The 27,163-nt window shown below is 36.8% G+C and overlaps 1 protein-coding gene across 14 annotated transcripts in view; it reads left to right on the top strand.

Annotated features, from left to right (window-relative positions):
• The window catches only part of NFX1 (nuclear transcription factor, X-box binding 1), a 71,235-nt gene that overhangs the window by 20,227 nt on the left and 23,845 nt on the right, over positions 1-27,163 (top strand). For 9 of the 14 annotated variants that reach the window (XR_012672543.1, XR_012672538.1, XR_012672537.1 and 6 more), the window contains exons 6-20: positions 5,076-5,147; positions 6,827-6,966; positions 8,032-8,131; positions 8,273-8,490; positions 9,598-9,695; positions 11,157-11,187; positions 12,294-12,376; positions 12,899-13,007; positions 17,802-17,921; positions 18,592-18,671; positions 19,000-19,230; positions 19,523-19,596; positions 22,308-22,409; positions 25,507-25,548; positions 25,907-26,005. Coding sequence is in view for 7 of the 14 variants with exons in the window: in XM_075142898.1 (XP_074998999.1) it covers positions 5,076-5,147; positions 6,827-6,966; positions 8,032-8,131; positions 8,273-8,490; positions 9,598-9,695; positions 11,157-11,187; positions 12,294-12,376; positions 12,899-13,007; positions 17,802-17,921; positions 18,592-18,671; positions 19,000-19,230; positions 19,523-19,596; positions 22,308-22,409; positions 25,507-25,548; positions 25,907-26,005 (1,599 nt within the window). In the remaining 7 variants the exon portion in view is untranslated. Of the gene's footprint in view, positions 1-5,075; positions 5,148-6,826; positions 6,967-8,031; positions 8,132-8,272; positions 8,491-9,597; positions 9,696-11,156; positions 11,188-12,293; positions 12,377-12,898; positions 13,008-17,801; positions 17,922-18,591; positions 18,672-18,999; positions 19,268-19,522; positions 19,597-22,307; positions 22,410-25,506; positions 25,552-25,906; positions 26,006-26,471; positions 26,583-27,163 lie in introns of those variants that run through there. The other 5 variants (XR_012672540.1, XR_012672539.1, XM_075142902.1 and 2 more) reach the window with 3 other exon arrangements.

Below are 27,163 nucleotides of genomic sequence, written 5' to 3'. Positions count from 1 at the left end.
CTGCTGTGTGCCATTTTCCTCTGCTCCCACAAGTTCCCATAAGGTGAGAAGGGTTGAACCGGAAATGCCATTCTGCTCACTGAGATCCTAAAAACTTCTTTGTTTTTCCTTTTCTTTTTTTCCTCCTCCTTCTGGGTCTGTCATGTCATTTTCAAGACCTTCTACCTCACAGTGTGATGGGACGATGAATTCTCTGGGGTAAGCTATTCATGCTCTTCTCAAGTCTGTGTGACTTTAGTTAATAGTAGGGATTTGTCCACTGTTATGGGCAGTGGACTGAGTCTGGTGTGGTGTTCTTGATGTTGCCCTTTCTCCAGTATTTAATCCCATTTATTCTGGGAAACCCTTCGCAGTTGAAGTGTGTGGGACTCATTTAAAGTCCAGCTCCATCCGTTGTCTTGCAGTTGAGGAGACCTCTGTATCTGCAATCTGTGAGTCTCTGACAGAGCTAATCGGAATGAATCCTGTTATGAATGCTGTTCATTGGTGAGACTTGAACCTGGGTCTTGGGGAACCTGCTTTCTGAGCCATGGGATTCTTGCTTAGTTTCTTGTCTTTCTTTGTGGCTATTGCATCAACGATGGGAGATTTAGACACTTATAGCTATCCCCTGCTCTTTATATCAGAATTACTTATGCAGTGCCTAGCAACAGAATCTGAATTGCAGTATTGTCTGAGTTTTCAGAAACCACACACCGTGTATCTACACTGCAGCTACCTGATGTGACGCTACCAGGATCAAACAATGGTCCCCTTTTCTGCTCATATGTGACATCAGAGGAACATTGTTCTCATTGCTTTGCATTAGGATGCTTGTATTTGCTCCCTCTGCCGTGTAGATGAAATGTGCAGAGTACAGGAGGTGTTCTAAGTAAGCCATTGTAATAGTTGTTGGTGGTCTAAACTTCAGTCTCCCTCCTGCTGTGTACCTTCTATATGCATTGTGTTATGGTGTATGCTAGGCTTGTGCAAACGATTGTGAAATGAGCAGCTCTGAGAGATGTGACTAGTAATGCAATCTTCTGGTGGTGCCAGTTGTGCTATTCCAAGTGCTGCTTAGGTGGTTACGTTATTCTTAATGTGATATGAAGTGGCAAGTTGAACTGGGTCAAAGTGGATCTTTGGGAATCTTGTTTTCCTTTTAAAACTAGGTAAGCATCAGACTCTTGTGGCTGAGGAAAAAGAATTGGATTAAAAGTCATGGGAAAGATTTGGATCCTCTTTACTTTAATACTTTGTAAGGGAGTTAGTTTTATCAAGAAAACATTGAAAGTATGCGGATTTCCCCCCCTGCTGCATTCCCTGAGTATGAAATGAGACCTGCATTTAAATCAGACGGTGGCAAATTCAGAATGCACAATGCCTTCTGCTAGGCAGGGCATCTTGCAAGAAATTGATGCAAATAATCAATAAGATTCAAAAGAGAACAGATCCTGGTATGGGTAATAAGAATGTCTAGAGCTCTCAGCATCACATAGATGCTTTTGGAAAGGTTATTAAAGCTCACACACTGGTTAAGAGAGATTAGGATGACAGCCAGGTTCAAGCAAGAAGTGTGTTGTATGTGAGGGGGTCTATCTGGTCATAGTTTTCTACTTTGCAGTGTTAGACCATCATTTTTGAGGCCTTTGTGTCTAAGTACTGTCTAAAATTGATGTAATGAGATGTATGCATCCTACATATTTTCAGTTTGAATCAGAGCTATGTTTCCTTAAGTTTTGTGACCCTGGTGGTTATGGCTTTCAAATTATTTGGCATCTCTTTCACACTTGTAAGGAATATCTGAAATTGGTGTTCAAATTTAAAAAATGAGCTTACAGACATACAGCAATTCTTCAGCCTACTGTTGCCTGTAACCAGCTTGCACCTCTGTGTTGATCCCCTTTATACCACCAGAACAAATGATTTTCTACTGAAGTGGTATTTTGGTTATTCATTTATATTTTGGGTTTTGGCAGTTTGCTTCCCTCCACCCCCACTCCCCACCCCACCCTTGCATATGGATTTTTTAATGGTTGGCCAATTCCCAACAGTATTTCCTCAATCTGACTTTTTTTTTTTAAAATGTAGATGTTATTGCCATCTCCTCTTCATGGTGTAGAGTTTAGTTGGATGCCTGTGTTAAGTGTGGCACTAGCTAGCCCATTTTGGTGAAACTTACACTGTTTTAATAATAAATCTTTAACATTTGCTCAGATTTATTGAAATGGGTTAATAACCATTTATATAAACAGCTTTCTTGGCAGAGCTGAGGAACAGACAAGCAGCTGTTTGAAAAGGGAGTGCTTTGCAAGCCTTTTGCTAGTGCGAGCTGTTGTGTGCATACCCCTTCACAAAGTGAGTTCTCTTCACATTTTTAGTTTAAATACACTGAAATTCATTTCACTCTGTTAGGTTCTACATCAAAGAAACATCTAGCTTAATGTTCAAGAAAACGTTCCTGATAAATGCAGGCCTTGAGAGCATTTGAAAAAGGTCTTACAAAGGCAGTAAATGAAATTTGCTCTCTACTAAAAGTTTAGATTTTAGTGTCTGGTCTTTCTTCATAGATCTTTGGTGCTGTAATCTTTTCCAGCAGTTACTGGAAGTCCTTTTGGTCTGTCTTACAGCATAGAGTATTTTGATTGTCAGGAAAATGGAAGTTTAATTTTTCCTATGTCTGGACGTATCTATCATCACAACCTTCCTTGTATGCCAGTTCTCTAGAGCAGCAGCAGTAACTTTTGAAATAAATCATCCATGCTAATGATAGATAATAGAGTTTCAGTAAAAATAAGATTCTGCATTCACTGAACAGAAGTTAATACTGAAGTCTTCAGCCTGCCTTTTTCAGTTTAGTTTGTAACACCGTTAAGTCATTTAACTTAACTTTTTGCTTAGTCCCTTTAAAACAGACTAAAATTCTAAGGTATCATCCATCTTTATCATCTAAGGAGAATTTTCTGCGCTTTCTGTGTGTGTCTGTGTGCTGAATGAAATTTGAATTTCTGTCTTAACTGTTGTTGTATTGATCAAGTAAATCCTGGAACTGTAGACATACTGTAGCTTCTGCATAAATCAAATTGTACCAGAGAGTTTCGCTAAATAAGTAGCGCGCAAATGCGTGTATCTGGAGGGATGCATAAAGAATACTTATTTTTAAAGTCAGAAGTTTGGTTTCAAAGGGTTAGTTTTTGCATTACTAGGTTTTTTCTGTTCATTTTTTTAAGAAAATGACAGAAGCTTGCTTAAAACTGTCTTAGAGACACACTTTATCAAAACTTGGAGGTGTCTGGAAATTAATTGCGTGATACTCTTCTAACAAAAGGAATCTTGCTATAAGGCTGCAGTCTACTATTATAGGTATTTACGACTTAAAAATATCTGCGATCAGTATAAATTGCTGTTGAGTGGTATAGTATCATCAGAAAGTGTGCCAAGACTGGGCTTATGGAAGCAATGTTAACATTGCTTGAATGTGACAGTGTTGAGGAAAATAATATAAAAGTAGAAAACTTACCATGACAAGATTTCTGAAGATGATGTGTCTTCTCCCTTTTCCAAGTTATGACCTAGATCATAGTATTTTAAGTTTATATCTACTTTTAATGGGATTCTTCAGTTTATAAGCTGGCATCCAGCCTTTAGAATCCTACATGGAGAATTGAAGTCAAGAAAGTGAAATATATAGTGCTGTCCTTTTACAAGAGGTTTTCTGTTGCAGAATGCATGAGTTAATTTTCATTGTCTAAAGTTCCACAATACAGTTTTAATTAATTTAATGTTTTTGCTTTCTTCCTGTTTCCCTCTGTATTGTGTTTTCCCTGCTCCATCCAGTTTTGCTCTTTTCTCCCTTTCCTTGTGCCTGCTCTGGTGCTTATTTAACTCTTCATTATGCTATAAAACTGACCTATCACAGAGGGAGGGTTGTGGTTTCTTTGGTCGTTTGTTTTTTGGTTTTGGTTTTGGTGGTGTCTTTTCGTGTTGAATTGGTTTATCATGTAATGGCTTGGCTTTGCTGTTAGAGCTGGCATAAGTTGCGCGATTAGATTAGGCCTTGTCGTCAACTGGGACGAGTGGTAGAGGAAAAAGGGAGCCAGACTACTGTTGACAAACTGCTGACATGACTCAGTTATATTGCCTGTGACTATAGTAACTGGTGTACTAATTAGTACTTGCGTAGCGACTGTACTTGGGGAATTTAGTAATTACCATGTAATTGGATAGTGTGTGTTTATGGGTTTTTTTGCTGTTGTTTGGGTTTTTTTTCTTTTTCTTTTGGCTGGGACATCTGGGCTGGTCAGTCATGGCCCGTAATAATTGCTCCACATGAGAGTTGCTGCATTTGCAAAGGAAGAGAACTGAGAACTGGTTAAGGAAGAGTGCAGACAAGTTAGTTAAGTATAATTTCACAAACCTGGCCTTGTCTGTGCCCAGCAGAGGTCTTACATGCAGATAGGGACCATCTAGTGTTTCTTGAAGCAGGAGGTGAGATCTCATAATCAAGTAAAGGACTGCCATCGATGACACTCACGGGAAATTGCACTTGATGGTAAGAAAGAAAACTGAGGCAGACTTGCTGCATCTCCCATGCGTTACCCTACAGGAACAGCTCTTACTGGTGGCTTTAGAAATGCTGAGTTGAAAGATAAAGCCACCAACTCAACAGAAGAAATTCATGGAGAAGTGTTTGTCTCTAATCTATTTAAGATCATTGAAGAAAGAAATGTATTAATGGTTTGGACATGTGATGTTTGGTTTGAGTGTTACCAGTGATGAACACAGTTGAGTTGATGCCTGTCTGCTGGTGAAATGCAAAATATGAAATGTATTAGTAGCACTGTTACTGTTGATATGACAGCAGTAGGAATACTGAAGTTTTCTTCAACATCAGTGACATTTGAGACTGATGCAACTGTAATAATCTAATATTTTTTTTCTTGTGTTAATAATGCTTTCATACCCTGCAGGAGGTGGCTTGTATAATGTTCTGATAATGCACTGCAGATTGAGTCATGGTGGATTGTTTCTCTGGGAGTGTAGTAAAACTAAAGTAAACAGAATTGTAAAGTTAACTTTTTTGACTTGTTTTTAAGCCTGTGCCATCCAGGACCTTGCCCTTCATGCCCAGCCTTTGTAACAAAAACATGTGAATGTGGACAAACAAGGTAAGAATGCTTCTATTATACAAACAGAAGTTTATATACGAACAGTTTATTGAAAGTTTATATAATAAAATTTTTCTTTCTTATAGTTTATTACAAGTTTACGGAACAAAGTTTATTCTGAGCTGTAACTTTATTTGTGCGCTAAAATTGGAGAACTTTATATTTTAAAAAAAATGCAATTGCTTTTAATCTTTTAAGAAAAAATAAAAATAATAAAAGAGTTGTTTGTGTTAAAAATCAATTTATGGTACATGTAGCTGAATTATCTAACCAGTCCGTGAGTTGATTTGATTTTGAAATCCTATTCTAGTATTTATTTATTTTATTTTGTAGAAGACACAGAGAAAGAAGTAGAAAAAGGTTCACACCTTTTCTGTCTGCATGGAATGTCGTGTTGAGTTATTTCATTCCAGAAATAATAATTTAAAAAATAATGTGTACATTTCTGAGAAACTGTACCACTAGCAAAAGAGATGTCTGTAGTATATTCCAGACTTGAAGGCTATCTTTTCCTTGCATGTTTGATGCATATAGTGTCACTGCCAACAGCAAGACTGTACTGCCCATACTCTATGTGATCTCTCATACTCAGTTGTTCTGAGTCTTTAGAGTTCCTGTTCTAGCTACCTAGAACTGATTCTGTGTAATAAAATGTTTGCCTGTACTCGTTTCCAGAACCAAACCAAACAAAAACCGATTTCAGTGTTACCATTCTTGCTCTAGAAAAAAGGTTTTCAGACTTTTACAATTATTTCTGAAACTTTGAATGTAATATTAATTGATCTTAATTTTTCAAAAGAAGATGCAACTATTTCTGTGGCAGTATTTGTGGTTGAAAGCACTTGGTCTTCAGTAGAAAAATGGATTGGTTGTAGATTACTGAATTTCATTTTACATAGTAAGATCACCCTTTTTTTTTATTCTAGCTGTTCCTTGCATTTAAAAGCTTGTTTAATAGTTACAACCAATTTTGATTTATTATTATTTCCCAGGTGCCAGCTATTTTCACCAGATTGCTGATTTTTGTAATACTGCATTTAATACTTAAAACTTGCTTCTAAATAGCATTTTTTCATATGTACTGTATTAGCATCCAAGACGTATGGTATGGCACCTCTGACTTCAAGATGTTTTAAAGTAACTATTTCAAATGTACATTTTACAGCGATTGTATGAGGCTAGCCAGAATGGAAAAAGAGGAGAATTTATTATTTTGTCCCTTTTTTTAAACAATTTAATTAATAAACCCAACTCTTATTGTAGACTACTGACTCACTATTAAGGCCTATCTTCATTGTTGCACATCCCTATCTTCATTGTGCTCAGTGGACTTAGAATTGTTTAAGTCTTTGGAAAGATGTCTGTAATAGAAATATCTGCTCTTCTGGCACGATGCATAACCATACATTAGGTTCAAATTATAGTGTCACTTTTTTTTTTCCATTTTGTTGAGAGAAAATTCCATAGACTCACGACTGTGATAAATTTCCTACTTTAGGGGGGCGGGAGAGGGGAAGCAGGGGGAAAAATAGGGAAGTTGTTTCCTAAACACTCTTTCGTTAATAAGTTATGCTCCCTTTCAAAGGCTTTGACATTTTATTGAAAAAGTATTTTCCTTTTTAATAAATGCTCTGTAGATATTAAGGTAGCTGACAGACTATGGTGTCGTTTCTCTACAGTCATTCAGTTCGCTGTGGCCAATCAACAAAAATTCATTGCTCTAATGTATGTGGAAATACTTTAAACTGTGGTAAGCACAGCTGTACTCAAGTGTGCCATGCAGGAAAATGTTCACCTTGCCAATTAACAGCACAGCAAGGTAAGTATTGGAATGCCTTATGTATATCCACTCTATACTACAAAAACGAGAGGGCGAAAAAAACCAGTACCAAGAGGCAAGTGCTTTATTTTTACTTAACAAAACCAAAATCTATTGCTAGAATATTTAAAAAATGGAAAATGTGTCAGCATCACTTTATATTTAAATAAGAATATAACCATGACTAGAAAGAATCCTGCCAAGATGATTAGGGTGTTGGAGCATGTGCCCGATTAGGACAGGCTGGTGGTGCTGGACTTTGTTAGCTTGAGAAGGCTGAGTAGTGGCCTTTCAATAGCTAGTAGGAGGTAATCAAGAAGACAGAGACAGGCTGTGCATGGGGAGAGGATGAGAAACAATAAGCCTAAGTTAAAATGTTATAACTGACTGTAAGGAAAAACTCTTTTCTTGGAACCTTGGAGGTTTTCAAGACCCAACTGAATAAAACACTGAGTAACCTGATCTAATCTCATTGCTGACTCTGCTTTAAGTAAGGGCTTGGACTAACTGATCCCTTGAGGGCCCTTCTGACCTGAATTGTCCTATGATCCTACTTAATCTTTTACTATAATTCTGAGGCTTGATTAAACAGTACGTGGAAGAAGAGTAGAAAGAAGTATAGGAAAGCACATTTCAACAAGCTACTCATGGTTTCTGTTAAAATTTTCTAAACTTGTTCTTGAATGGAAATTAAATTGTCCAAGTATGTGTGCCAGTATACAAATACGCTTTTGTTGAACAATTTACGTAGAAAATTTTCTCAACTTTTAAGGTAATAATTAACTTATGTATACTGCTTTAATAAGTAAGCCCTTTGTGCAGATAGTACTTCCGCTTTAGTTTTTATCTCCTTATCAAAACAAAAAACAGGAATTCCGGCTTCTGTAGGACTGAGAAACCTCTATTGCTGAAATAAATCTAAAGAAGAGCAACTTCAGTATCCTTCTAAAAACTGACTGTAACAATTTTTCACATTTTACCTTTTTATATTTGCTGTACTGCTGGAGGTGTTTTGTCACTGATGTTCTCTTGTGTTGTTTTCTGTGGAATACTGCTTTCTTTCAGTGTGTTACTGTGGAAGCAACTTTAAAGAAGTATTGTGTGGGACAAAGGAAGAATTCTCTGATGGATTTGGGAACTTCTCATGTCAGAATATATGTGGCAAGTAAGGTTGCTATAATTTAGGCTTTTGAAAAGAAAAAGGTCATTTTATTCACACTCAGTGATCATGATACTCTTAGATAATTCCCCGTTTTCTTTTTTGTTTTGTTTTGTTTTTTGTTTCTTTGGGTTTGTTTTTTTCCAGAAAATTAAATTGTGGGAGGCACAACTGTACGCAAGTATGCCATCCTCAGCCTTGCCAGCTCTGTCCACGACTTCCACAAGTAGTGTATCGCTGTCCCTGTGGTCAGACTCCTCTCAGCAAGTTACTGGAACTAGGATGTGTTGAACGTAAAATATGCACAGACCCTATCCCATCATGTGGAAAAACATGTGGCAAGCCTCTTTCTTGTGGTAGCTATGGTAATTAGAACTTTCTGCATCAGAGTATTCAAATTATCTCATCATTTAAAAAAAAAAAAGTGGTCCTTAACTGTTTCATTTCAAGAAATAAATATTTGATTAGTGATTTGGGGTTTTAACCAAACTGAGTGTAAAAGCCACTGCAGAGCCTGCAGTGTGACTGTTCATAATGATACCTTAAAATCAGGAAATATATTTGTCTAAAAAGCACTAACACTAGCTAGCCTTTTAAATTTTGTTTACATGCACCTTTCCTATATTGGTAGAGGAATAGAGCTGTAGGAATTTCTAGAGAGTAATGTGTACTGATGTCTTTTAAAAGACCACCTAGATCTTTGACTTCCGTGTGGAGACTGGTAGAGGTAAATGACTTTGTTCACATGCCTCCAGTAAGTACTCATTTCCTGCTGCTGTAAGAGGGTCATGAAGTAAAGACTAGCGTTGGAAAGTTGGAGAAAGTTATGTGCAGAAGCTTTTTGAGACTTCAGTGAGTGCTGTAGGTAACTCAAGTGTATTTAACTGAGAGATGGTGTGCAGCTCCAGTTTTACAGACTACATATTTAGTCGTGATTTGTTAGACTTTAGAGAGGAAAGAGACAAATTCTGTTAAGATGAGGGCTTCTTATTACTGACTGATCCATTCTGTTAGTCCAAGAACAACAAGTAGAAAGGGAATGAGTAATTTAGCTTTTAGTTGAATTTCAGTTAACCTAGTAAGTGAAATATGAAGGTATGCATAGTAAGTCATTCTTTTGGGCTGAAAAGGAAGAAAAAATTACTAAAAAGTCCTGAAACTTGGGTAAGATAGTATCACACAAAATCTTTTTTTTTTTTTTTAATACGCTAATGTAAAAAATACTTAAAATGTATGCATTTTCAATGTTAATTGTAGACCTGAAACTCTAGTCTATAGATTCAGGATTTAAAAATTGAAAACAATGGCAAAATTTTATGTGCATTTGACTCAAAATAGTTAATTTGTTTGGAAACCCAGCTACACATAAGCTTAGTATCTTTGACCAGTGATGCACTTAATAAAAATGAAGTTCCACGTCATGGATTTTATTTTTTTATTAATTGTTAATCTTTGTATTTTCATTTTGCTAGAGTTCATTCATACATGTGAAAGCCTTTGCCATGAAGGAGACTGCAGACCGTGTTCTCACACATCAAATATTTATTGTAGGTGTGGCTTCAAAAAAAAGGTGAGTGTATAAAGTTTGACCATGGAAACAGGTAATCTTTGTTGTTTTTTAAAGCTGTGGAGAAAAAGGAGCTGACGTAGTTGAGGAAAAGAAAGCTAAGAAGTATAAGAGGTGCTGTGCTCCTTAGTTGCAAGAACCTCCATTGTATACTAACTGATAGATGCTAACTAGATTATACTGTGAAGTGCTAACATAGGCTACTTACTGCGAAAGCAATTTTTTGAGCTATTTTTGCAGAGTTTACACAGAATTCTGTTTGTTGAAGCTGGCTGCAAAGTCCTATATTATCTTGCAGTATTTATATAGCACAAAGAATGGTAGTTTTACCAAGAGTAATATAAACTGAGAGAAGAAAGGTAGCCTAACATAAAAAGCTAACTAAAACTTTGTAGTAATAGCTTGTAGATTTGTTGTAGATTTTTTTGGAGAGAATACGAAGTTTTTACTGGTCCTCATTCTTCATACATTTATGTAGTGACCCAGCAGATTCTCAGCAATTGTTACATAATAATTAGTATATTTTTAAACTATGCTACTTTCCATGATCATAGCTTTGGCTACTATCACAGGAGCCTTGATGACTTTTCTGACCTGTTATATATCATCTATAAGTAGAGATGGCTTCTGAATGTGTAAGTCTGTAAGTACATAGAAATGACTGAGACTTTGCTTGAGGCTGGAACAGTTTTCTCCTGCAAGTTTGCTGAACGTAGTTATGGGGTAGAAGGCTTCAGATTATCTTTCATTTTGAAGCCTGAAACAAAGTAGTGAGGTTTGGGTTTGAGTTTACGCAGCTTCTCAGAGACCAGAAAGCTGTTTCTTGAAAAAGTATGAGTGGACTACAGTGATAATTTAAATCAGTCATGAAAAATGTGATGCTCGGAAATGAGAACTCAGAATATAAAGTTGTGATGACTGAAGGTTTAAATGTAGTCGATCAACAATGTTCTTGTCATCCATCACCTTTTATTTTCATATTGAGATCTTTAATCTAGGTAAAACTTCTTTGATCGTGAGATTTGACTTCACTCTCTCTTTCTTTTTTTTTTTTTTTTTAAATCAAGTCAGACTTGCATTTTTGGGACAGTTGGTCAAAGCACAAATTTATGCGCTCTGTCAATATTCTCTGGGAGAGCTCTTTTGGTTTCCTCCATGCAAGTTTCTGGTTTCTTAGGACAAACCTGTTTCTGTCACTTCGCAGCATTATCTGCTGAATTAAGTGGGGAATACAAAACTATGTTTTTTTTTAATTGGTATTGAACCTCTAAGGAAAAAGTATTGTGTTAAAAGATTTGAAGTTTTTTTCCCAGCTTCTGTTTCACTTTTGTATACGTAAGTGTTATACACATGAAAACTGAGAGTGCTGCTTCTTTCTGTATCATGTGACTAGGTGTTGTCTAGATAAGGAAGTTTCAGTTATTTCATCTGTTTTAACCTAATCGCTCCCTGTTTGTTTCCTAGGAAGTCCCATGTGCTCTCCTGAGAAATAAAGGTACAATGTTATGTTACATATATAATGTGACATTGTTTTAAAAACGATACACAACTCATATTAAGTTTGGGTTTGATTGACGAAGTTGGCAAACATCTGATCAATACCGCTTCTTTTATCCATACTTCTGTGCCAAGTTGGTCATTTCTTGAGATGCTGCTACTTGTGGGAAGAGGTTTGAAATAAACTTTTTTCATTTCTATCCATCTTTTACATAAAGAAAGAGTTCTTCAGCATTTGATCTTGAAGATTCCAGACAATTGTCTATTTCAATTTGAACAGTGTCTTATGCCACCTGCCATATTCAATAGGTTGCCCCGCCCAGCATCCTGCATATCTTTGAGTCAACTTGCACAGCTCAGAGGCAAAGTAATGCTGTTGCTCTGCTCTTGTTCAAGTTCCTGGGGAAACACAAGCTTTGATTCTGCTTCACAGTTATATGCTGCTGGTCTTTGCATCTGAGCTTGGCAGAGAGTTCCCATTTGACACTTCCTGGTATTCTGGATGTAGCATCTCAAAATTCACCTCAGTGAAATATTTCCTTGATGGACCCCTATCATACTGAGGTATTTATTTACAAGATACATAAGGTAGTAATATGCATATTTCCTAATTTGAGCTTTTGTCTATGAAGACTTTGCTCTTCAGAATCCAGAAGTGATTGCTTTTGTTACCTGTGGATGGTGATAAGGATGTTCTTTTTTAGCACTAGTTTCATGAGTATATCAGAAGTAGTTGTATTTGAGCAGTCTTAAACTGGATGTTTGTGATACTCCAGAGTATCAGGATATCCTGTTTTCTGTGTTCTGTTGTGCAGAGTTTATGGTGTAAAGACTAATGTGAAATAAACTAGTTTCATGTATTCTGCTCTCCAAAATCTTTTTGAACAAGAGTTTGTTTAAAGAAAGCCAAGTGTTCACATGGGCAATTAATGTCAAAGAGCAAGTAATTTAAAAGTTTGCTTGCTGACTTACTCAGTATTAGTCTCTTGTAGACCATGCTCTGCAACAGCCTTAGCATAATATTGTGATTGCAGCTTTTGTTCTCAGCATAAGCAAAGACATAAAAGTTATGACTGTTTTTCGGGTTTCTTTTGTTTTTAATAGCTGCTATTACATTCATGTGTGATAAGCGATGCAACAAGAAAAGATCATGTGGACGACACAAGTGTAATGAAGTTTGCTGTGTGGTAAGTTTACATGTGGTTTTATAAAATTGTTCATTGTGGTGTGTGTTTGGTTTTGGTTGTGATGTTAAAAGACTTTCTTGCTTTTGTATGTTTCCATTTTTGTGCATCTTCAGTCTCTATTTGCAGTATTGGTCATGCTCAAAAGGTTTGTGTGTGTGCTTTTATGTTGCAGTATTTGTTTTATGGGTATAATTATAAATGTATAACCACATTCCTGCCTAAATGCAATTAAATCAGTGTAAAGGTGCTTTGCAGTGATTCCAGGGAGAATGGGGAGGGGAAGAATATTACTTAATACAAGAAGCATAAGCTATGATGTAGCTATGTCTTCAACAGTGGTCTTAACAGCATCTGCTTTAAAAATTGTGTATACATATAGGGATGGAAAAACTGTATAGATCAGGCCTGAGCTATTTTTTGTGCTATACAGTTTTGTCAATTAGTAGATTATGACCTCACAGAGAAAAATAAACCAGTGGGGTTTGTAGTTTAATTCTGCTTTTCTTTTTTGTCTTCCCCTAGGACACAGAACATAAGTGTTCTTTGGTTTGTGGTCGCAAACTCAACTGTGGGCTTCATAGATGTGAAGAACCCTGTCATCGGGGCAATTGTCAAACATGCTGGCAAACAAGTGAGTTATGTGCAAGAGTACATTTTTTCTTATCTATTATAGAAATTTATTCACTTAACTGGTCAGTGTTGGACAGAGAATGTGATCCAAATTGACCAGAACCTGCAGAATATGCAGTTGATGTTGATTATATGTTTTTTCATGAAAGAGAAAGTTATTTCATTTTAGATGAGTTTGCTAAATGTTGGATTTTAATAGTTAAAATTGAATTACAGTGAAATATATTCAGTTAATGTATGTTGATCCAGCAATCACTTAAAAAATTTGAGGGATCATGCGAGGATTGCGATATTTAGAAAGATAATTTCTAAGTTAAGGGAACTCTTGTTTAACAATGTAATAACTGTTAAAGATATTGAAGTGTGTAGCAGAATCTGTTTAGCTGCTTAGAATTCAGACTTTCCCAAGTTGGTACACTAGTGAGGTTTCTCTAGACAGGACCATCTGAAGAAATAAGAGATGTCAGTCACATGTGTCTTAGGCTTTCTGGTCATGTTCTGGATGGTGAAAATTGAAACTGAATTGCTAGAAATATGACAGCCAGGAGGTATTAATTTCCTTAGGATTGCTGAACTATTTAAAGAATTAAGCTGGTGCAATAGCTTTATACAGGTATGTACTCTATTAAAAGTTGTGCCAGTTGAATATACTAGTTTTCTACAACTGCTTTTTACCACTTGATCATATGTTGATTATTTTGCACCATTATAATAGGTAGATAATACTAAATTTTCTGATTTTGGCCTGAAGCAGACAGAAGAATGCTTCTATGTTTCCTTCTGCTAGCAGAACCTGTAGTTAATCTGGAACATCTTCATATGTGATAGCAGTGTAATTTTTTTTTTTTTCTCAGTCTCATATTTTAATATAGGTTTCCCCTTTCTTTATATAGATGTAGCGTATCACAGAAATTATAAGCTATTTATTAAATGCAATTTTTGAAAGTTGGGCTTAAAAAGCCCTTAATGGATTCTTCAGCTTGTATCCATCCCTCTACTCAGCGTTTGCTTAAGAAGTTTGAAAGTTTTCTTTAAATCCATCATTCTCAACTCTCACAGCTTCAAATTCTAGGTTTATTTTTGTATCTGCTGTTATCTACAATAAAACTGTGAGGGGAGAGTGTTTCTAGAATGGAATATAAATACTCACCTGTAGTTCCCCTTCAGGTTTCATCAAATACTGTCTTTTGTCTAGTAGTTCTGCAGTCACTACTGGAGAAAAGTGAGTTTCCTCTCAAACTGGGTACTGCTTTGGAACTGCTGGCTCAAATGTGGCAAAGAGGACAGTGAGATTGAAAGTGTGAACTAGACCTCATGACATTGGTGAAAAGAAGAGACACAGGTTTTGTACATTGTAAGGGTACTGTTTACAGCTGCAAGCGTCTTTGTTGCAGTAGTACATGGTTCTCTCCTATATCATATGCACATGGACATAGTCAAAGAACTCCATTTTTATGGAGACCAACTTTTCATGGAAACATCCTGGCAAAGAGAAGGTACTAGAACCTCTAAAGCTCACTGTGGTTGAAATAGCATTGTAGTCTGTCTTAATAGCCTATGAATATGACGCGCATGCTGACTGTACCTCTCTTTAAAATAAATGTTTCTGTGTCCAAACATTTCTCTTGACAAAGCAAAATAGTAACCTGAATGTCTCAGAGGTCCTATTAGTAGCTTCTGGTCTAGTTGAGTCAGAATGCACAGATTTTTCTGAGACGGTGTTTTTCTTCACTGGATTTCACGGGTTTGATCTTCAAGATAATTAAACTTCTCCACATTTCTGCAATATTTTTGAGGATTGTATTTCACTCTCAGACCTACTATTCAGATGCCTGTCTTAGCCTGGAGAGACCTAAGGATTGCCTCCCCTGTAAATTGTTCCACTGTTGGATGTAATACATTTGAAAGGTCAAGCTTCACTGATGAAATTTTGCAGTGAGGCCCTTTTCTGAGCACAGGAAAAGCAGCTACTGACTCAAAGAACGAGATACTTATGATCATTTGGCTTAAACCTTTGTGTCCCTGAAGTCTCCCATTCTGAATCTGTCCAGAGGTAAATCAGCTAAGCAATATCTTCAAAGATTTCTTACCTGCTTTCCCTGGATGCTGCTAGTTGAGATTTCAGAGGCATATATTATGTGATTCTGACCCTGTAGCTGATGAGGAGTGCTTCTCAGCACGAAGAAGTCCATCCTTGGCTCTGATCCACCTGTCTAGCTGTCACTTTGCGGTTGGGCTGCATCAGCCATGGTATCATGTGCCATGGCATGGTCAGCTGCAAGCCACTTGCCACTCAATAGATTGGATTTTTTGCCCCTGCCTCCATCTCCACTACTGGTTATGCTGGGAATGGTGAGGGCTGGCATCAAGATATAATACTAGAGTGCACCTACACCTCTGTGGTTCTGTGTGCTTCCCAGGTATTTTACCTTTCCAGTGTCATTTCCTCAGTGCTGAAAGGTGAGGTCCCTTTCTATGCCAGGGTGTCTTTATACACACGCAGTCTATTTCAAGACAGCAGTACATCTCTTGGGGAAAACAAATGATGTCAGTATTAGACAGCTTTTTTTTTTTTTTTAAATTGTCAGATGTTGTATTTCTACACTTTGGATCAGACTTCTCTGCACTCCCTCCCCATCCCCATTATCCCTATTTAGTGCTAGTTAAGGAACCTTCATTATAGTTAAGATTCTTCATCTATGATGTCTCATCAATAGCAAGCAGCCAGTGTAGCTGTCTAACGCTTAGGTCTTCCAGGGACCTTGGTGTTGTGGTTTAACCTGGCAGGCAGCCAAACACCACACAGCTGCTCGCTCACTCCTCCCCCACAGTGGGATGGGGGACAGAATCGGGGCAGGGGTGGGGAAAAAGTAAAATTCGTGGATTGAGATGAAGACAATTTAATAGAACAGAAAAGAAAGGGAAAATAATAATAATAATGGTAGAACATACAAAATGAGTGATGCACTATGCAATTGCTCACCACCCACCGATACCCAAACAGCGATCTCTACTTCCTGGACCACACCTCCTATTTATATACTGAGCATGACGTCACATGGTATGGAATACCCCATTGGCCAGTTGGGTTAGCTGTCCTGGCTGTGCTCCCTCCCAGCTTCTTGTGCACCCAGCAGGGCATGAGAAGTTGAAAAGTCCTTGACTAGTAGACTACTTAGCAACAACTGAAAACATCAATATGTTATCAACATTCTTGTCATACTAAATCCAAAACACAGCACTAGGAACAAATTTATCCCAGCTGAAATCAGGACACCAAGGTTTCAGCCAGTGACTGGGTAAGGGGTCTGTCCAAAGTATGGATATTAGACAGAGCCTATGCTAATATTTGAGATCCGTGAATGCGGTGTGCTTCTGAATCTAGAGTGTATGCATGTTTGTGTGTCTTCACTAGTCAACCTCAATCCTGATGAGCTGGAGAGGAGGAAGAGGACTTGGCAATTGGTATTCCTGTTTACGTGAATCCTGTTGTTCAGTTGGCTCTGTATTAGTCTGTGTGTCCGGTCACGTTATTGTCATGTATGTATTGTGTGTCTTGTCTCTCTGGAATATGTGTTCAGTCTCACTACTTGCTGGAACTGCATATTAATCCAGCAGCCATCATATCCATGGAAGTGGGACAGTAGGAACCTTTGGGGTTTTAGAGTTCAACAGATTTTGCTTTGATAGACTAGGAAGGTGGAATCCTGTGATTCCCAGAGTCGGAGAACTTGCTGAATTCCGCAACTCCCTTAACACACTCATCTTCTCTTCAGGTTGGAATTGTTGTTTTGTATTTTTATTGCCCCATTATTCTCTTACCTCCTCATTCTCTCTTGTTCTCCCTTATCCACTGTCTCTTTATGTGTTTATAGACCAATCATATTCTCTTTTTGTCCTCAGATCTCCTTCTATATGACTTCTGATGTTAATATTTTCTCTTAGTGTCCTGTTTTTCTAAGGATTTATCTGTTTGAACTGTAGTTTGCATTCCAATCAGTCTCCCTCCCAGTTTCTTTATAGTCTGAAAAACAGCAGTGAACTGTATTAATTTTTGTGCAGTATTAAGTTTTAGTTGGGATGGTGTTTGTAAGTATCTCTATTCGTTTGTTTATTTGATAACTGAGCTTTGGAATCTCGTGATAAGAGTTTAAAGTCTGTTTCACAAGTGCGGGGCAGGGGGGGAAGGAAATGTATACTGCCTGAGACAGAGAACTTCCAAAACATACAAAGTTGGCTTTAAAGTATTTGGACAGGCTCATAAGCTGCTTATGAGGACCATATAATACTAAATGACATAAAGAAGTATACAGAAAAAATTATAGAAAGAAGTCTACAGGCTCGTGGCCGTCTGGTAGTTTTCTCTGGAATGTGCAGGGCCTGGCAAAAGGACAAAATCTAACCACTGGTCTGAAAAAGTGATGGTTGGGGGGAAGTTTGGAGCACAAGATTTGGATGATGTGCTTTCTGGAAGGGAATTCAAGAGATATCTCCCCATTTTTAAGTCAAGGATAGAACACCAACAGCTTTCAACTTGACATGAGCATTTCTCTTGCTCCAGTTCAAAATGTTGCTGTCAAAGAACCGCTCTCTAAAAGCAAGCATAATTTGTAATAAAGTGATCATAGTCCAGTTTGCTTGTAGGAGCCACAAAAGCTAATAAATTCACTACAGTGGTGCTTAATATCAAAAAACAAAGCTGGAGTAAAACATTTGCATGTTATTTAAAGATTTCTCATAGTGGAGAAATGCAAATACATGTAGCCATTGGCGTATATTTGACTTGTCTTTTCAGGTTTTGACGAGTTAACTTGTTATTGTGGTGAATCTGTGATTTACCCTCCTGTCCCCTGTGGCACTCAGCCACCAGAGTGTAAAAAAACGTGCACCAGGCCACATGACTGTGATCATCCAGGTAAGTCAGGCCATTCAGTTTTGCTTGTGTGTTTTGTTTTGTTTTAATCAAAATGTAGAAAAGTGTATATAGGTCTGTTTGAAAATATATTTGGTTTTTTATTACATGCTTTTTCAGTAGTTGTGAATATTTCCAAAAATCTACAATTAAGAACCAACCAACTAAAAACTTGCCCTGAATACTAGTAGTAGTACTCCTGGCTGGTGAAAACATTGAATTTTTTTCTGATCATTATTAATAGTCTCAACACATTAAATGCTGTATTCCAAAGATTAAGTGCTCTGTTGAAACAGTAGGGTAATCTAGTGAACAGTTAATTTCTACATTCCTTGGAATTACATTGGCTGATTGCAAAAAATATAGCACAGGTGAAACAGATACGCTTTCTGACAAATTCTGTCTGATAGTATAACCCTGCTCAGAACTTACAATATTCTCTGCTATTTAATTTAGAAAATACGGAAGAATATTCACCTAAAAACCTGACATCATAATTTTTAGAGAGTACTTTAAAGAACAGATTATCTTTGCGTGAAGTATCACACTTCCCATAAATGGTGTAGTTCTGAAATGCAAACTCACGTTTAATAGTCTTTACTGTCTCCTTTAATGCATTTGACCGAAATATGCTAATAAAACTGTGCTGGCTTTTATATTACTGTGACTGCAGTGTACCATTCATGTCATAGTGAGGAGAAATGTCCACCGTGTACCTATCTCACTCAGAAATGGTGTATGGGCAAGCATGAAGTAAGTCTGGATGCTTAATGTTTTTGAATACTAAATAATGTCCTAAGACCATAGACTTAGATTTTGTGGCCTCTTTGGAATGGAATATGTTACTGGAGTTTGAGTTTAATGTGATTAAATTAGAGAAGTATATCTTTTATGCCATATGAATTCAGACCAACTGCTATATTGGACTATGGATATAAAGAAAAACTCAGTCTTTGTCCTAACATATTTTAGTATTACGATTCTTGCATGGACAGTGCCACATGAAGGTGTGAACAGTAAAAGTACTTTGAGATTTGCATTTTTAATTTTTAGTTGTCGTCTTTTTCCTCCCCTCTTCCAGCTGCGAAGTAATATTCCTTGTCATCTCACTGATATTTCCTGTGGACTTCGCTGCAATCAAGTGTTAAAATGTGGAATGCACAAATGTAAAAGAATCTGTCATAAAGGAGAATGTCTTATAGACGAAGAGTGTAAACAGCCATGTGTTATTCCAAGGCTATATTGTAATCATCCTTGCATGGCTCCATGTCATCCTTCTTCACCCTGTCCAACAACATCCTGCTGTGCAAAGGTTAGATACCCAAAGAAAATTCACTGCAAATTCACAGGCGAATTGTATGGTTTAATTATCAGCCAATAACAGTTGTGAAAAAAAATGACATGTTTGTGTATCGATAACATGACATTTTTTTACATAAACTTATAATATTCGAATTTTTTTTAAAAAACTTCATCACTTTTAATTCGCCATTATTCCACTAAAGTGGGATTTTTTAAAGGAATAAATTTCCCTCCCTCACACACCTCCATGGCCATAAAAAGACAAAAGTTTAAAAAAGCTGCTGTCTTGTGTGATACAACAGGTTGATCTTCAATGTGAATGTGGAAGAAGAAAAGAGAGTATGATTTGCTCAGAAGCATCTAATACATATCAAAGGTTTGTACTGTAATAATTCTTTTAATTCCTTACTGGATTTACTTCTTTGCAGTTTGATTAAATTTCAGGCTTGACTAAATATATTTCATTCACAAGCTTTTTCACACTTGTTTTTGTACTTTCATGTACTGTTTCTTTTTTTGTATTCCCCTGAGCTTTCATACCAGGTATGCTGTACTGGAACACATTCCTCTTTTCACTGTTGTTAGTCAAACTGTGATGGTGTGTCAAAGCTTGAATCTCCCATCTGTGGAACTCTGCTCTACGCACACAGAGCAATTAGATACAGACTAATTGGGCAGGTCCAGGTTCAGGCTCCTGAATGTAGGTGACTACATATAGCAGTCCATGTGTGAGTCGCTGTCTAAGTTTCCCTTAATGTGTGATGGAACCTAGTCAATACAGGTGATGGAAGCTAAAGAGTGATTTAAAGTCATTCTGAAATAGCTAAATTTAGGCAGGAGAGCTTTGGCATCTAAATCTTGGCTCTTAAAAACTGAGTCCTACGCAACTCCATTTATTGCAATAGATTTGTCTCCAGATCCTATTTCTAAACTTATTTCTCTTTCTCCCTTACAAGAGAGGGCAAGGAAAGGACAAGGAAAAGAAGAAAAGTAGGGCTTTGGAACTTTTGAAATGAAAATAGCAAAACAGTAATAATTAAAAAAAAAATCTTACTTTGAGGCTGTGACTGAGAGGGAGTAAAAAAATTAATCTAGAGAGTTGATATGCAACCAGAGTGGTGTTCTGCATTCCAGTTGATAGGAGAGCACAGTCACAGATTCTCCCTGTCTTTCAAAGAAAGCTTCCTAATGATTGTTTTATTTGGAACTGCTATTTGAGGGCCCAGTACTAGCCCAGCTTAGGATATGCTGCTTTGTTCCTACTGAACGCTGCCCAGATTCAAATTCTGACAGAAGATGGCTTAGCATCTACGTAATAGGTACTTAATATTACCTAATGAAAATGTGGAGAAAAAATGTGCTAATCAGAAAACAGTTAAGAACAATTGTAGTCAATACTAAGTTGAATGCAAGATAGACTTACAGGCGTGGTAATAATTTTTTCTTTTTTAGAAAAAAAGGGTTTTTTTTTTTTAAAATCTATCTCACTATGAATACAAATCAGAAGACTGACTCAACTTTGAAATAGCAGTTTAAATTGACACATGCTTGTCAATGATAAGCTGGGAAGGTAACGCAATTACAAGTCCAAATTTTTGAAGGCTATTATTTCTCCATTGTTTCTATAGCTCAAGCACTGCAGAAGTATTCATACAGGAAAATGGTTCTTTGAAGTCAGTGAGAGTCCTTGCATGCATAAGCTGAACACATACGTATTTATTTATCTAATCAGAGCCCAAGTCAAGTGGAAGGGAAAGAAACAATCAGTTTAAAGCAAGTGTTTGTATCTGTTAGTTCAAATGTGTTCATATATGGTTACAAATTACTCTGGGCCCATGTGATACTAACAAAAGCAGCATTTAATGCCAGCTGATTTTGTATGATAACTCCAACTGTTCAGGTTGCTGAAAGATTAAAATATTCTGATTTTGTGGGAGTTAGGTTTGGCTTTTTTCCCATCATCTCCACACTTGGGGAAGAGAAAAAAAAAACAACCAATAAAAAAAAAACCCCAAACCAAACACAATAAAGTAACTTTTGTAGTACTAGTGTGGAAAGGTTAGCAAGTTAATGGGGTATCCAAGTTTTCTCAAAAACACTATAGGAGTGATGAAACAGCTTTGAGCTTTGTCAGTGAATGTCGGTGAAAGAATGCCCAAGATAACAGGAAAGGGAGTGTGCTGCTATATCTGTACACATGATACAAATGATGATGTCATATAATCTAATGGCCCATTGCCTAGATTTTGTCACCACATGATAAATATGAAGCTGATGGTGCTTCTCAGTGCTTTTTGTTTTTATTTAATACAATTATCTTCCTTCCTGATAGTTGATTAGTTCTCTGAATGTGATGCAAAACATGTAGAGACAAACATATCCTTTTATCTGAATTTAACAGAAAAGATGGTTCAGAGGATAGAATGTTCCATTTTCGGGATTTTGTTTGAGAATGGTGTGGTATATTTCACTAAAAACTTTCTGTATATTTTAGTTACAGAAATTTAGCAAGAAAATTGGACTGGGAAGGCTTGTTATTGAAGGGAGTGATGAAGAATCTTTATAAAGAAAATTTTAACAGTCTCAGTAGGCATTTTGCTCTTTCCTTATGGCTTGTATCATCCATATTTTCTAAGCAAATTTCTAAGTACTTTATAAATTTACTTTACAGGTTTTAGTTGCACACAGTTAAGGAAAAATCACATAAAAGTTAAAAAGGCAATTAAAGCTATACGGTCAGCTGTAGTTTGAATATTAAGCAGGTGAGAAGAAAGAGTATTCGTATTGCCTAGTTTAGACTTGCTTAGAGTTGATGCTCTGAAAAATTCCCTGAAGAAGCATGTTCATTTGTTAGTCTTGCTCCTAGCTGCTTGAGGGAGATGAGAGAGAGTAACTTCTTAATTTACATAGCTCAATTAGACTCCTAAAACTAGGTGATATGGAACTAGGATCCCATTCTGTAATCTGATGAGGAAATGGTCAGTCTGTCTTACTTCTTCCACCTGGAGGTTTAAATCTGCAGCTTTATACACCTTTTCAAAGGTTTTTGTGTTGCCTCAAATGAAATCTGATGCTGCTCTTTTTCAGAATAGCTGCTATATCTATAGCCACTAAGTTAACAGATCTACAGCTTGGGGATTCAGTGGAAATCAGCAGGCTTATTACGAAAAAAGAAATGAAGCAGGCCAGGTAAGGAGATACATGTAAAAACATATTTGAAACCCTTGTGTGTACCTGAAACATAGGCGACATGGAAAATACATGATACTGTGAGCAAAATCCCAGCTAAAATAGGAAGACCTTAAATAGCCTGACTCTACTGTAACAATACTGCTAAAAGAGTATTTTGCAATTCCTTAGCAATTCATGTTTTTTCTTTCATGTAGAATGAGTTCTCTATCATTGGCTGGTTTGTTGTTATAATTATGTATGGAACAATGTAATTGCGGTTTCAGAGTTTCTTTCTACCCAGCAAACTCCTTAGAGTTCCTCTGGATTTTTTCAGATTTCTAGATGGTATAACTTTTTGCTATTATCTTCTGTTTCAGCATTCCTTCCATCATCCAGCATTCCTTCCTGGATGATTAATAGGGCATATTTTCCCCTACTCATCATCTTACTATTTATAATATTTTTCTAGTACCCTTTTTAGGTTTCTTACATTTGTATCTCAGTTTGATTGGCGCTTCTGTGTTCTCATACTGGCTGGCATTGCAAATCTGCTTTTAAGTCACAAAAACACTTACGACTTAGGTTTGGTGATTTTCTGTTCCTCCTGATGTTCCTCAGGATTGGAATAGCTTGTCTTTTTACTTTTCGTATAATTTCTGTAAGGAATTGTCAAGTTCCTCCAACATCCTTCTGTCAGAAACTTGACTTCATGAAGTCTTTGCCCTTGAAGTCCCTAATTTCTGGTTTTAGTTTATTTTCTGTTACCATCTCTCCTCTCTTAATTGCGAATTTTATTATTTCAGAGACAGTCTATGTCTGTTAAAATCTAATATTCCTTTATATTGTGTAAAGTCAAAATAGTGAAATTTCCCATACAGTTGCTTCATGACTTCCTGTATCAAAAGCTAATACCTGCATACTTCAAGAACTTTTGCTAGTCATTTTGTTCTGTTTATTTGTTTAATGTCTATGAAATTGGAGCATGTAATTACAGAACATTTTGTTCTGTTTATTTGTTTAATATCTATGAAATTGGAGCATGTCCTTTTGGATAATTTTCTACACTGAAATAATTTTAACTCTGAATGTATGGGCAAGATGAACACTAGAAATGATGTGTGGGAGCACCTGCTCATCTCAGTCTCCAGCTTTGTTCTAGTTGGGCCAGTGTCATACTTCAGAAGAAAGTTTGGGGAAAGAACAAGGTGAAAGAGGGAGAGCCGTACTGATTCCTGCATGCAACTTTAAAGAGCATGGTATTAGTGTATAAGCATGGTACAAGAAAGACACAAATAGGAAACAGTAATTGAGTCTTCTTTTAGCCTACCCTGTTTGTTTCAATTAATTGAATACTCAAAGGTGTACAATATGAGCATTAATTTTTGTCTCTAGAATTACTGTAGAATAATCTCTGCTTTACCCAGATGGAGCCTCAACTGCTTTGTTCCTATTTGTATCACAATGCCAACCAGATACAAATATATTCAACAGTATGAAGCCAACTTCAGCTTCTCCAAAAAAAGAGTCACTGTTTAAAGAAAGCAACCATTTGGCAGTGCTAGAACTCCCGGGGAAGGATGGGGGTGTGGGGTTGTAGAAGAAGGGGGGATGACTTTTTCAGCTACTGAAGCTGCAAGTCTGTCATTACAGCTGTATACTTGCCAGGAGAGCAAATAAGACACCAGTGTCTCTGTTGGTGTCCCCGCTTTTGCAATGTGTAATATAAATTGTGTTGTAGTCACTGCTGCACACCTTTCTGTGTGGGCAGACTTAAACTGTCTTTTCCTTGAATAGTTGAATTGCCAGAGATGACTTTTCGTTGAGCGAATCTTTCCCAGTATGATATCTGAACTGTGGCAGGTAGCCTTTATTCAAGGACAGTCAGAGGAAGTATTCTCCCTTCCCCACTCTTTTCATCTACCAAATACTGGGGTGGGGGGGGAAAGAGATGGTGGCACATAAAATATTTATTCTTAATATTCTTAAATTTCTAGTTTATTATCAAACTCCACTATTTTCAAAGAAACTTACAAGTCTGCTTCATTCATTTACAATAGCAGAGTGTTTTATGCAAACTGTGCAGAGATTTCCTTTCTTTGTTTCACTCTCTGGTCCTGTCTGTAGACATTTTATACTTTAGTTCAGTTTCCTTATTAGGGCTTGGGGGTTTTTTGTGACAAATTTGGTCAGTCCTAGAGTAGCTTCTCAAAACTGGCTACATTCCTCTTTTAGAGGAGGAGAAAATGATTCTTTAAGCAAATGACTTTAAACAGTACCAGGTTGATCTTAGAATGCAAGTACGTTAACTTTCTTCTGCCTCTTTTGAGAAGACCACCAGAAGATCTGGATCCTATAGCTGTGTGTCTCCAAACATAATACATGTCACTGAATGAACCAGTTTGCCCTGTAGAAATTATTTGTTTGAAATCAAGGAACTATTATCAACAGAATTAATTCACTTAAGCAGTCTAAGGGACAGAAGTTTGTAACTGCCACTGTGAAATTCTGGAGAACTCTTGATTCTTCTGACATTTTAATCCCTTAAAATAAAATTACAAAATACCTTTCAAAGATGAGACAGAAAACTGAAATTCATAATTCTACTGACACTAGAAGTTATGGGCTCAGTTGAAAGACTTATTTTTATGGTGCATCATAATCCTTCATACGCATAGCTAACTTTTCTGTTTTCCCTGGCTGACAATTTTTTCTGATGCACAGGAGTAAGTGACCTTGTCACATCTTCCTTTGCTAATTTCCCATCCTTCCTAGCATCCCCTCAATGCTGATACTAATTGCATTTTTTTCTCAAATGATCTAATTTACCAATATAATAAAATCTAATTCAGAAGCTATTTTTCTCAGCTTCTATATGGCTTTGGTAATTGCTGCTTCTGTTCAAGTCCTGGAGAAGGGCTTGCGTGCTCAAAGATCTTTGATTGTTGTTTGTTTGGTTTTAGCTGTATTATCTGATCTAATACAATAAACTATTCTCACACACTATTCTCTTTTTACTACTTTAGGCTGTGATAATGATATGACACCAACAAAGCTACAGTTTGAAAAGTATGAGTAGCAGCAGTGATTCTAATTGTATTTTTCTTTCATAATTCAGATTGCAATGTGATGAAGAATGCTTAGCTCTTCAGAGGAACAGGTGGGCAATGAACTTGCTTGCTTTTTTTCAGAAGTCCAGGTTTAGAAAGTTAATTCTATGTAGAAGAAAATCCTTTCCTGCATGACCTAGAGAACGGATAAATGTGGAGATGATTCCTATGCTATAGGCATCTATATTAAGTGATCTGACATCTACTAGAATATTCTAGTGAAAAGTCCTAAATGAGTAGTTTCAAATGTACAGACTGTATCTTTTGCAAGCTGTTCATCTGTATTACTAACCCGTATCTTTACTCGTCAATGACAACATGTTTGGGAGGCTGGGGGGAGGATTTGTGTGTTTATTTTTGCTTGGTTGTGCTTTTGTTACATTTGTTCCCTCCTACCCTCAAATTTAGGCGTCTTGCTGAGGCTCTTGAAATAGATGATAATTCTGATCCTTTTAACATCCGTTCTTCTGGACCAAAGTACAGTGACCTTTTAAAAGAAGATGCGAGGTATGTGTTCTAATGATGACAGGTGTCATATGTAAACAGTGTTGAGAGCAAGATGGGAAATGCAGAATAGTTCTACTTACTCTTGTAAAAATGCCCATGTTTACTCTTCTCTCCAGTCTTGGCAATAGATGATAATTGAGGCAAAGGAGGTGATGTGCACTTCTCAAGACCTGCAAAATGAGAACCTGAAAAGTAAAAGGTGCCTGACAGGTTCCTTTATTCTGTAACAGGACCAGATTTAGAATGGGAACATCATTTTCCACCATTCTTATTACAAATCAGTACCTGTACTTCTCACATCTCCACTGCTTTCATACACAACCAAACCTCATCTCAGTGCTCCTTGTAAACTTTTCAAGACAGACAAAAGTGATAGCTAAGTAATGAAATATGCTCTCATAGCCTGACATTATTTCCCTCCCCCAGTCTCATTTTTTTTTTGCCTTATTGTCTTTATTTTAAAAATAAATGGAATTAATAAAACACTTGATTGATGCAGAGCTAAGCCTATGCCATTGCTGACTGCAAAGAGGCTGCTAGACTGAAACATCTGAAAATGACGCAATAGAAAGTCAAGGTAATATCAAACACATCACACTAATAAATACTACGCAATCTGGAATGACAGGGAGAGATCAGACACATTTTTAAAAAGATGCTTAAATGATAAGTGTCATCTAAGAAGTTTTTACTCTCGTGTGTGTGTTTGTAGGCATGACATTAGTTTTTACCAGCTCTTAAGTTTTTAGAACAGCTGAATCTGTTTTGCTCTTGCTTCGCTATCCTAATGATACATAAATTTCATATTTTTGTGAAGGTGTTTTTTACTTGAAAATCCTTTATTTAATGTGTTGATGTCTTGAGACAAGTGAAAATTTTACATAAATAGCCACATAGAATTTAAGAGTAAATCACCTCTTTACTTCCAACTGATTAGCCTGCTGCAGGGTAAGAGCTGAATGTTTTCATTGTGGAGGTACTGTTTTATTAGTATTTGCACTTAAAAGTGGTATTTTATAAGGACTATTCTTTTAAGTGTATATAGAATATGTTTTGCTCTACCTCTTTCAGAAAACAAAGCACACATTTTTGCTTTCTTACTGGGTTGAGTATCTTGTGTTTTGTCTGTAGTCCCCTCTCTTTTTTTGGAGTACAATC

The sequence above is a fragment of the Calonectris borealis genome, chromosome 2 (genome assembly GCF_964195595.1).
Source record: "Calonectris borealis chromosome 2, bCalBor7.hap1.2, whole genome shotgun sequence".
NCBI lineage: Eukaryota > Metazoa > Chordata > Aves > Procellariiformes > Procellariidae > Calonectris > Calonectris borealis.
This window is presented reverse-complemented; position numbering and strand designations above follow the sequence as displayed.